General features: G+C 34.3%; 1 protein-coding gene across 1 annotated transcript; it reads left to right on the top strand.

Annotated features, from left to right (window-relative positions):
* The first annotated feature begins 8383 nt into the window (after positions 1 to 8383).
* On the top strand, positions 8384 to 11440 carry LOC127845913 (85/88 kDa calcium-independent phospholipase A2-like). The gene is made up of 6 exons (XM_052377091.1): positions 8384 to 8511; positions 8881 to 9034; positions 9408 to 9555; positions 10240 to 10358; positions 10893 to 11047; positions 11429 to 11440. Exons 1-6 carry the CDS (start codon positions 8494 to 8496, stop codon positions 11438 to 11440), a joined length of 606 nt encoding a protein of 201 aa, XP_052233051.1. The 5' UTR covers positions 8384 to 8493.
* Positions 11441 to 12360: the final 920 nt, after the last annotated feature.

Genomic DNA, 12360 nt, shown 5'->3' with positions numbered 1-12360 from the left:
TTACTGGAGCTTTTACGATCCAATGTTTACATTTATCAATATAAAGCATTTAATGAATAAGTTAAAAAAATGCCAAAATCTGTGAAAAGGCCCCTTTAAACATGAAAGTAGTTTATAAGATATCAGCTCAAAAATCAAAGGACGTATTTGCAAACCTATTGTATCATATACAAAAACAAGCTTTGCAGGGGTATCTTTTGCAACAGACCGGGATTTTCCAAAGCCGTATCAGATTTCACAAGTACAATGTAAAGTTATGAGGTGTTTGCCATGGTTCTTATAAATATTGGGTGTATTAACATAAACAAAATGTCACGCGCACAAGCCCTCCCGTTTATCATGCTAAAGGTACACGATTTGCAACAATAGACAAACACATAATATTAAAGGCCTTATAAAGGTGACAAATCAAATTATTATGCATATAAACTGGTCGAATTTTTACCGGATTTCAGTTACTCTTGCATAAAATATGCTAATAACACAGCTTAGGTGCAACGTTGTCAAGAATTATGGAAGATATACCCGTTTCATAATTGGAAGAAATGTTTACAACTTTGCAACTGACGTGTTGTGTAGCCTCAAAGCGATGACGTATGCTAAAATAGCCGATAGAAAATTCAATTTTAATTCTATTTAAACAACGTTTTACCAGACGAAAGTAACTTATTAGATCACTTCAAACGTTTTAACCATTTAGAAGAGACCTTCTTTGTGACTGATACCGGAAAACGTTGTAAATCAACGATATATTTTTGGTGACCTGAGTCACTCACTTTCCCGAGTAAACAGCGATGTAAATAAGCTGATTGTTTGTAAACACAATTAACTTGGAGGACACTGTATTTTGAGCTCAAAACAAGTTGTAGTGCTCATTTTGTTATGGTAATGTCTAATAGCATATATACATATTGTTTTTTTGATAACCTTTATAAATAAAATATGAAAAAAAAAATCAGTAAATAATTACGGATCGTCACCTTTATAGGGCATTTAATACATGCCATGGCCAATGCGTCCCAACAATATATACCAGAGTTCAAGGTTCATTTTTGTATTGTAACGGGTATTTGAACATTATATACAAACTTTGGAATTTTTACAAGATTAAGATTTGAAAAAATATGTTATGTTAAAGGTTTAATAATCGTACGGTCAAATATACCAGTATATCAAAGCGCTGAAGGCAATGAAGTTGATCGCTATTGCATAATCTTAGACGAAACTTAGTTTTCAAAATTATGTTTTAGCTTTTTATATCGCAAGTTTGAAATGAACACAACTCATTTAAAAGTATTAAGAGTGTGTCTTAAAGCACAGGTGGAGATGTGGGTGCACTGTTGATCCTCATATTTATGTTACAGACATAACCTAGACAACATAACAACAATATGTCTCTTTTTTCGCAATTGGTTGCGGCAACCATCTTTATAATTTTGGTTGCCTTGCTAACGAATAACAAGCCTAGAATCATGTACGTGTTGTGTTATGTGTATCTAATGCTTTATTCATTTTCTTTAAATTATTGAGTAACAATTTTGCCGACATGACATACTTTTAATGGATCATGTCTTGTTGTGAGCCGGAATTTAATCATTTCCTAGGCCTAATTGATCATCAGTCGCCAATTTGTATTCTATGTTTAATTGGATTGAGTTGTTTCAAGCTTTGAAAAAGCAAGTTGCCCTGCTTTTGAGCCCAACTGTAACCAACTTTTTAAATTGAGTATCCTGGGCTTAAATCTATTGGCCCCAGGCTAACAGGCAACCACTAAACATGTTAGTTATTCATGATGTAAGATCTGACAGTGTATTGAACTCATTCAATTTGAAAGTCTGAATACATTAAAGGGACCTTTTTACGTTTTTGTAAATTGACAAAATTAAACGATTTAATAATTTTGAGAGTTCTGTTGTCGTCGTTAAATTGTTTCATACTTCGAGGATTGCTTATGTAAAGTATAAAATACATCTCTTATTGTATGAGCACGGATGGCCGAGTGGTCTAAACGATATACTTTTATTCCAGGGGTCAGTGGCTCGAGTCCAGGTGAGGGTAACTTTTGTGTGTTTCTTTAATTTTATTCTTGTTTTTTTTTTAATGGAGCTTTTAAGATCCAATGTTAACATTTATCAATATCAAGCATTTAATGAAAAACTGTGAAAAGGTCCCTTTAAGATGCTTACTAAAAATGCCACAATGTACAAATTTAGAACTCTTTGGTTGTTTATTTGATTTTAAAGTGAGTTTGTTTATTTGCCTTGTCAGCGAGGTTACTTTGAAGTTATAATCACTTTTATCTTTTTTTCAAATCTTTAATATATAAGATAATTTAAGCTTCATTTTGGGAAATCAGGGCTTAATGCATTTGCATTAATTGTCATCCCAGTACCAGAGACTCTCTTTAAACGAAATACACCCAAAATCAGAAAGTGTCGTCCTTAATTAGCTTGTGCGCACTGCACAGGCTAATCAGTGTTCACAGGACACCACTTATTTGACATGCATTAAGCCCCGTTGTCCCTGAACGCAGCCAATATGTACAGATTTCAATGACAAACTGGCCAGTGTCGTCGCACAAGCTGTTAAACATTATCGATAACATACACACACTAACTGTCAGCAGTGTATCAGTGGTGAAGTATAAACAGGCTAATTTTTGTTAAGTATCAATTAGTCGACTTTACAACTGATTTAGAACCCCTGACTGCAATTTGATGCTGTTTTAATAATCATTTAGCGGTAGAAGTGCTAAGCATGCTGAAGTATTGTCACGTACCTCTGCTTTGAGGTATACCGGTTTAATGACTTGATTACTTTTAGCTTTCAAATAGCTGTTAATATAGTGTTACGCTTGTTCCATCCGTTTTGAAATATGACACAAGTCCATAATAAACGTTTACACAATAATTTATTCGTGCGAAGATAAATAATCGCAATAAACAACCCGTTAGACAGCAACACAATGTAAGTGATTCCTAACCGCCAGCTTCTCGGTAATTATACTAAGGTAGTAATTACAAAGTTGTAACGCACAATCAGTCAGTTGTGACGCACAATCAGTCAGTTCTGCGTTCTTTCAGTATTTATGTGTAAATAATACAATAAAATTGTTAAAATGCTTCCAAAATCAGTGTTACTTAATGAAAACAATCTTTAATTCACAGGATTATTACTGTAAAACTTATGTGATAACAACTAAAAGGTATTTACTTCGAAAAATGAATGACTCTCTTAACAAAAATTACGTCTATCCTAGATCTTGACTTAAGCTCAACTGTCCACTGTTTTTACTTATTGTTAAATACTGATGACCAAAATTGGTCAGTGACCAAGATTCTCGGCAGTGACCAAGATTATGGTCATTAATTACCAGAATTCTGGGCACCAGTGACCAAAATCGGTCAGTGAGGTGACTGACCATAAATAATGACCAAGAAATTAGAACGATACATGACGTCATTTACTAAATGTCAAAACAATGTGACATAATGGCGCCTTATTTAGAAAAACAATGAAAAATACAAAGTATTGAAATGGATGGCTCACCGCTAGATAAAATTTCTGGTGATGTTTAGATTATATAGACTCAGTTGTGTACATTTGTCAATTGTTTTATATAGTCACATAATGTCACCAGAATTGAATGAACAACTTAAAAGGCAGTCAATTGAACAGGTAAGTGCAACTGTTACACCTGGGGTGTATCAGTATCTACATCATTTTAGCAGTGTTCTAGTAAAACTAGACGTAATGCATGTGCGTAAAGTATGGTCTTATATGAGCCTGTGCAGTCTGCACAGGCCAATCAGGGACAACACTTTTCGCTTATATTGACATTTTTATTCAAATATAGTCTCATCTTAACAACAAAATCCAGTACAAGCGGAAAGTGTCGTCCCTAATGAGCCTGTGAAGACTTCACAGGCTGATATAAGACCACACTTTTCGCACATGCCAGTGTTCCTTTCGTTAATATCAGGTCTGGTATATAAGACCATTCCCGAGTGAATTCCAAGCGCTGAAGGCACTGAAGTTGTTCGATATTGAATAATTTAAGACACAGCTCATTTTAAAATTAATCGCAAGTTTGAAATCAACACAAGCCATTCACATTTATAAAGAGTGAACGGGTCGAGATGTGTGTGCAATTTTTATCATCCTATTTATTTAATAGATATAACTTAGACAAAATAACAACAACATGACCCTTTTGGCGTTCAGAACGCATAAAAAGTATGATGAAAATGGTAAAGAGAACTGAATATAAAGACAATTTGCAATCACCATCATGTTAAATGAATATTGTTTGAATATCGAATAACTTTCTTCCTAAGAATATAATTTCATTATTGAAATTCCCTGTATAAAACTTTTGATTTTTGACACCATATACAAATTCAAATTATACAATAAGATGATTGATGAAAATAAATATAAAATAAATCTGCGAGCAATACCTTTTACTCACGAATTAGGTAGTCATAAAGACAGCCCTTTTGACACTGTTGTTTATGCATTACTTGTTACCCTAGCAATTCACAAGTGTCAACAATTCTGACCTAAACATGGGTGTAAAGCACTAATGCGCTTTTTCGGCGTAGCTGTTATACCCAGCTTTTCACCTTAAATGACTTTTACATTATGCCAGCAGACACGCATGCATATATTCGAATATTTCATAGGCTGTTTTGAGATTAAACCTCTGAATTTTTGCTACATCACTGATTTTGTGCTCAGCGCAAAGGATGTATCACTAGACAGTGTAAGGAATTCCGGACTACTCTCTGTATGTTCAAACGTCACAAATTGTGGCCCAGTTATAATTACGCGATAAAATCCATCTCGCAGAATTTCAGGGTCGGTATTCGTTCACTAAATCGTCCGGGGAATATATTATTAACTATCGATTAACACAGTTTTGCTATCAGAATGAGAAAACAAACAAATAGTATAGGGTCACGATAAGAGGAAATTTAATTATCCGACCACAAATGTTTGCCGTACTCGGTCAGTACGTCTGGAAATCGTTCCTAGACGCCTGGATAGGCTCCCTAATTTACAAGTTTGATATTTTGAATTCAATTTTGTATCGAAAAGCATTGTGCTAAAATGTGCCATTTACAATTCGCAATGAGATTTTTAATGACCTACGTCATGCGAAAAAGGGTCTTATTACATATGCGCCCATCATATGCATAGCACACTCAGCCTGCGCATCTCTCAGTCTGGTCAGGAGATACATAATGAGACCATAACACCTTAGGTTATTTTATAGCGAACATCATTGCCTCTGACCAGACTACGCAAATTAATAGTTTGGGCTTAAGTGTGATTTACATGTGTCGAAAGGAAACTGCTTGTAAATCAAATAGTAACATACGATATATTCCAATGGTGAAGAAATGTGGGGACAAATATGATGTGCACTTCCGTAGTATATTTTTTATCTACTTACACTAATCGCCGCTATCTGTTGAGAACGAAATAATGTTTCTCAGACATATCAAATTTACACCCGTGGTAGTAGCATACGCTATGAATGAGGTTACACAGCATACCACTATACTTGTTTATCAGCACAGTACTAGCCTCAGATTATGAATGACGCAAATACGATGCGACTATGACTTTTATTTTGCAAGAATATACACTTCCGCCGCTCCGCGAGACGTATTATTCGCAAGCCTTTGTAAACTTCTATTAATAAACAACCAATGAAACTTTACATATCCAGTAGCCGGGGCATTTTGATTGCAGATATGTAGAGAATTGACCTCAAACTGAGGTAAGCAAAGGAAACGTAATACCTTGTTGACACTTTCTTTCTATGTGCGAACGTAGGTTAAATGTAAAGTGTGCTGTTTGCTATCGTAAATCACTACATGAGCGTACCCGTTTGAGTCAAACAAAGAATGAACCACAACATAATTATAATAATACTTGTATTAGTATTAAACAGCATTGTATTAAATTATCAAGCAAACCACATCAAAACTTGAGCTACGCTGGCTAAAAGACCATAAGACCCATTTTCGCATGACGCGGCTATGAAAAAAGTGATTTAAATGCTTGGAAAGAAAACTGCATGTTAATCAAATATTAACATACGATATATTTAGATGATGAAGAAATAAACCCAAAATAAGCCATGTGCGGACACATTATGGTGTTCACTCCCATAGTATATTTTGTATCTACTCATACTAATGTATGGTTTGCCTATTATAACACACATTTCATGCGGTGAATATGCGACTAACAAGTGAAAAACACAATAGTTAAACTTTTGTTTTCAATTTAATTATTTAGAAACGTAAATTTCAAACTTTATTTTAAAGTCAGCATTTACCCCGACTATCTTTTTAAAAGATAATTCTTGTTATATTTAATTGTTTTTTATCATCGGTTTTAGCGATTATGAATCATTTTTGTTGTTGTCTATCGTATCCCTGTAGATACTGTTGAACTCATGTTTAACATTTTAAAAATTTAGAACTGTGAATATAAGCAGGCGTAAACTTAAACTATTGCGTTGTTATCACCCGTGCAATTCGACTCTTTCTTGTTTATTTGAGATATAGGATATAATGTTATAGATTGGGGATATAATACTTGAACCGATTTGCAGACATGCTAACGGATATTTTTCAAGGGCAAACTAAGTAAAAGATGAGTTTAAAAATAGCTTGTTTTGATATTATGCTTGGTATCGGTCCACAAACTGCACGTTACATAAATCGCATCAATATTTGGTATAAATAGGCATGCGAATAAGTTGAGAAGGCCTGCCGTGTGAGTTTAATTCAGTGAGTTACGCTTGCCGTAGAATTTGTCATATACTCTCTGACAATTATATTACGTTATATCGGCATTGGATACAGTCATTGATAAGAATTTTCATCATCTCAATATCAGTACTTAAGATGAAGCATGTTTTCTTTAGGTAACGTATTTGGTATGTATAAATTAATAATTGTAGCAAACTATTAATAAATCTTTTATCACAACAACCATAATTGTATAAATAGGATTTTTGATTTTGTAGTTTATTTATAGATGTTTAATTATAACGAACAGACTGAAATAGATGTTAAATTATAGAGGTATAATGGTTTAAATAAGGATATAGAATCTTAATTTAAATAATAACCAAATCATAAGCGAACGTAATTATGTGTACATTTACATGTACCATGGTTATCACGGTGCAAATCAAAACTTGACTTCATATAGGTATATACTTAAAGATGTCAAACAGTCTCAATAAAATCATATCCTGTTTGACGCAACTATCCTATCCGCTGACAGGCTCGGATCACATAGCTTTGGTCATGTCAGGATGACCTAGATATTGCGGTGAAGTGAGTTTATGACTTGGCAATCGTCACGCTTTGGTGAAATTGATATGCGCTGAATCTGATAAATTATATATCATCGCGTTTAAATGACCATTATATATCCTGAAAGGACCTTCATGTACGTTCACTTGATTTACTTATTTCGAATTGGTAACGTTTAGATGCTGTTTTATACCCTCTGACCGGCTCTGATGACTTCGAACATTTATACATATTTAGTTGACCATCATATCCGTTGACTAGATCTGAATATTTTGGATTGGTTTTGTTTAATGCGCTTTTATATCCGCTTACTAAATTTGATGACTTGTTACGTTTAAATAACCGTCCAAACAGCTGACTGAATGAGACGAGATCGGATTTGTCACGTATTTAGGACCTTCTCAAATAGAAAGATACTGTAATGTTAACGAAACGTTAATACTCCTCTCATGCTTTTGCTCAAGTTATAATTGTCACTTGTCTAAAAGTATCATGCGCGCTTTACAAAAAATGCAAACACAATGCTCTGGCTCTTTTGTATCAAACTGGTTAACCGCTTTACACGATTTAATAATGAATATATGTTCAATATCGTTTTGTATGTATAACTTTGTATACGCAAATGGTCACTTGTCTTTATTACAAAAAACATACAATATGTTCTTCTTTACATGATATCTCGAGTTTTACTATTTAATTACGTTTAATAACCTCCCGACTTGTTAAACTATGATTGAAAATTCGACATTTTTGAAATAGTAAATGAACGTGGTATATTCCTTTCATAGTCTGTTTAGCGCAGTGCTTTGAACTTCTTAAAAAGAAAACATTTCATTGGCTTTCAACATAATCAGCTCGTCACCAATCATAAACCTGACGTTGTTCATGTCCACGTCTTGCAACTTTCAATATAAGCTAATTGTTGTACGCGATTACGGTTGCCATAGCGGTATCTAATCTAATCGAATACATATTATTGAACACACTTGTTGTTTAATAAACATAATACTTCTTCACATATCTTTTAGTTCCATAGGATTATCGAGATAACGTCATTTTTGTAGGTTGATTGGTGAGACTGCAGAAGAGTGATTACACTAAACTTGAACCCATATAACGTGAATAAATTTCAAACTTATCAGGAAGGAACATGGCTGCAGGGGATAGGGTGAGATACCAATACTTAAAAACAACAACACTTAACACTTAATGTGTATACGTGGTTTTACCTAATATTTTTGTCTGCAGTATTTTAAATTAGAATAAACAATAGAAAAAATAAACAACCATTAAATTCTGGCAAGTATGTTCACGTTGCATACGAGCTCTGGCCAGATGCACCATTAATTATATACAAAACCAATTTACAATTGTTCATTGTCTATGCATTTATTATGTGACAATGATTTTTAATTATGCCGTTTCTTTCTGTCAAGGTATTGATTGTTGTTCTATAGTTCCCACATACGCTATGTTTGCCGTCAAAGTATTGATTGTGCGTCAATCGTGACTACATTAACTATTTCTTTTTCTAAAGATATTGAGCCTTGACGGTGGAGGTATTCGAGGACTCATTATGCTCGAGATCTTGGATGCGATCGAGAAGGAAGCAGGCAAGCCTATCAAAGACTTGTTTGACTGGATTGGTGGTACAAGCACTGGCGGCATTGTTGCGCTGGGTATTGCGACGGGTAAGATAAGATTGACAATATTATTTGAGTTTTTCTCCCAGGAAGTTATGTCAAAACTTTACAAAGTGCTTACTGGTTACAGTGGAGAGGCAAGTTCGAACGTTCGGGCAGAAATATGCAAGAGGCTATGTGAAACATAGTTTAAATGGTAATTGCAAACAATATTTCCCATATTATATAAGTTATAAGTTAATATAATTGTTAATCGTAGTCGTTTTGGAGCGTGGCTTATAATTCCCATCCATCTCAATTCCAAATCGTTGTTTAGTGACAGATAAAAACCTATAACGCTATAATTACTTTTCACACATCAATACAAGCAAGCTGTTTTATTTTATGTTATATTAACTAGTTGTATTGATTTGCATTTCAGACAAAACACTAGACACGATTAAAGGAATATACAACAACATGAAGGGCAAAGTATTCAAAGGCAAAACACCGTACGACTCTGCACAGATAAAAGAACAGTGTAAACAAAATTTTGGGACCAGCGTAATGGGGGATATAAAGCATCCAAAGTGGGTATTGCATTTAAAGTAAATTCCACACTTTAGAATGTTTATAATCCGCTTGTTTAAGGTCTGATAACAAAAACGTTTTCAATGTCACTAGTGACACAATAAATAATGTATTAAAATAAAATAAAACTAAAAAAGTTCCAAAAACGCATAGGCGTGCAACATATATTTAATGTGGAAAAATGCCTGATATTTGCCAAAAAACACTGCGCTCAGAGTATTCCTTCTCCACATTAAATTTAACGAGCTTTTCAAATGAAAAAAGCAAACGACTGATACGCTGTTGTTATATAACATAGACGAAAATACTTTCAGAAAAACTGACGTCATACTATTATCGTTTTACATCTGGAAATGCATGTGTACTTTTCAAATTCAAGTTAAACACTAATAAAAATACACCATGTTGTCTTGTGTAAAATACGCTTCGCGATACCACTGAAAATAGTGAGTATTATATAAATGTTTGATAGACAGCCGACATGACAAATTTTTAGGAAGCTTTAATTTCAACATATACTTTTGCAACTAATGCAAATAATGATGTATTTATAAAGAATTGTGTTGTATTAATATACCTTTTTTTCATGGTTCAAATAACAATCAACTTACAAATGTCTAACGTATCAATTGGGGGGAAACTATGTTCACACCTTTACTTAAAACCAACTGTGCCTATTGCAGGATCCTGGTTACTGGAGTTTTAGGAGACCACAGTCCGTGGAAACTTCACATGTTTCGTTCTTACACGGACGGCTACGAGCCAGAAGCTGAAGGGTTTTGGTCTACCCAACCACCAAAAAGTAATGACCAAACCCTAACAATAGTGCGACTTCAACAGTTTAAACGAACTATCAATAATATGCACCCATTTCGTTTAAAGCGAGTTGATGCTATTGTAGTGTCAATATTTCATTTTCACAATCATATAAAACATATGCATATTATTGGAGAAAGTTAGATGGAATTACTTAACCATAATTTAAAAATTCGGTAACCCAAATGTCGTTTACTAAACAGGACACGTTCAGGCCGTTAAGGGCATGTTTATACATATTGTGTGGAGACCTGAACACTGCCCATGTGCCGTATGGTCTAATGGGCATTTCTCGACAGAGTATATGTCTATTGAATAAGTATGGACAACACATATTTGCAATTGTTTAACGCTGTTTTAGTTATTGTCCGACTTATTATGAACCTGTGTTATAAATTTTTATATTCATCAACGTTTTTTATGCTTTGAAAAGAATATTTACACAATCGTATATACAGGCGTTAAATTATCATACATTATTATACATAAGCAACAAATTAGCTGTGTTTGTTTAACTCAGAGCAGCTCATCTGGGAGGTCGCCCGTAGCACGTCTGCAGCTCCAATATTCTTTCATCCGTACAGACAGTACTTTGATGGTGGTTTGTTATCTAACAATCCTACCCTTGACATTCTCACAGAAATTCACAAATTCAACACTGGGCCAACGTCACAGGTGAGCACTGTAAAAACAACAACTACGTTTATAAAAAAAAGCAATCATATATTGCTGAGTTCAAAAAGCTACCAAAAACCATTTTAAATCAGATAAAGGATCTGTTTGTGAATGTAAAAGAAGCACAGTTAACTTTAACATTTAACCTGTGTTTGCGTTTACGCCGTAAACGTATCGTATTAAGCAGTGTATTTGACAGGGACGCAGAGAATATTGCGTATATGGGGCGTTACCAAACGTTTAAAAAAATTGGCATGTCAAATAAACAAAAATATACACATGTCAGTTATGACAATTTATCTTTAATCTACGATATCCGAAAGTAGTTGTTCTATTCGTTTTGTTTAAGTTTGATTGCAATAAAAGTCTTTAATTTTTTAGAAAAGTTGTTGATTTTATCTTCACGATGGCTATTACCATTAATTAACACACCAAAAGTACACTTATTTAGTACGGAAATTATTTAATTGATGAAACACGATGGATATAATTGAGTCAACCCAATATGTTTCGGATGCAACAGTTGTGTAGGCATTCATTTTCAGGGACTCAACCTAATTTTGGGAAAAAGGCTGGACCAGGCCGAGGTCTGAACGTGGTTGTTTCTCTTGGTTGCGGTCATTCGGAAACTAAACCTGTACCCGTTCCAGACTTTAGCATTCCCAGAATAAAATATTGGTGCTGCTTAACAAAAAAAAAGAAAAAAGGTTATACAGGATGGTCGGCAATTTCTCAGTGATGTCATAGAACGGGTAAGTTGTGTAATTTTATTTACGATCTTGCGAACAGTTGAGGTTACGACTGATTTTTCTAGTTTCGAAAATTTGACATTTATTATCAACATGTGTACGATGCCAAGGCAATTATAACAATTACTACACTTAAATATTCATAGATTACTGAGCTTAGAATTTAAAGTATGCTTCTAATTAATATGTGTCGTAATATTAGTCTGGCTTCCGAATATTGGTATAATACGTGTCTTGTGTTGAGGATAAAATAAAATAAGACGGATTTGCATTAAATAAGGAAACTTTATACACTAGAAAACCCTCTCTCTCTCTCTCTCTCTCTCTCTCTCTTGCTTTCTCTTTTTCGCTCTCTCCGACTCTATCCTTTTCGCTCTATATATATTTTGCCTGTCCATCTCTCCCTCTTTTTTTCTTTCTCTCTTCCACGTTTTCGCTCGCTTGTCCACGCTTCCTCCCTCATTCTCTGTCTCTCTGTCTGTCTGCCTGCATGCCTGCCTACCTGCCTACCTGCCTACCTGCCTACCTCCCTACCTGCCTACCTGCCTACCTGCCTGCTTTTCT

This window comes from Dreissena polymorpha, chromosome 9, assembly GCF_020536995.1.
Source record: "Dreissena polymorpha isolate Duluth1 chromosome 9, UMN_Dpol_1.0, whole genome shotgun sequence".
NCBI classification, from domain to species: domain Eukaryota; kingdom Metazoa; phylum Mollusca; class Bivalvia; order Myida; family Dreissenidae; genus Dreissena; species Dreissena polymorpha.
This window is presented reverse-complemented; position numbering and strand designations above follow the sequence as displayed.

Coding starts and splice junctions, on each gene's coding strand:
- LOC127845913 (XM_052377091.1), top strand. Junction 9,035..9,407: donor TGCGCTGGGTATTGCGACGG/GTAAGATAAGAT, acceptor TTTGCATTTCAG/ACAAAACACTAGACACGATT. Junction 9,556..10,239: donor GGGGATATAAAGCATCCAAA/GTGGGTATTGCA, acceptor TGCCTATTGCAG/GATCCTGGTTACTGGAGTTT.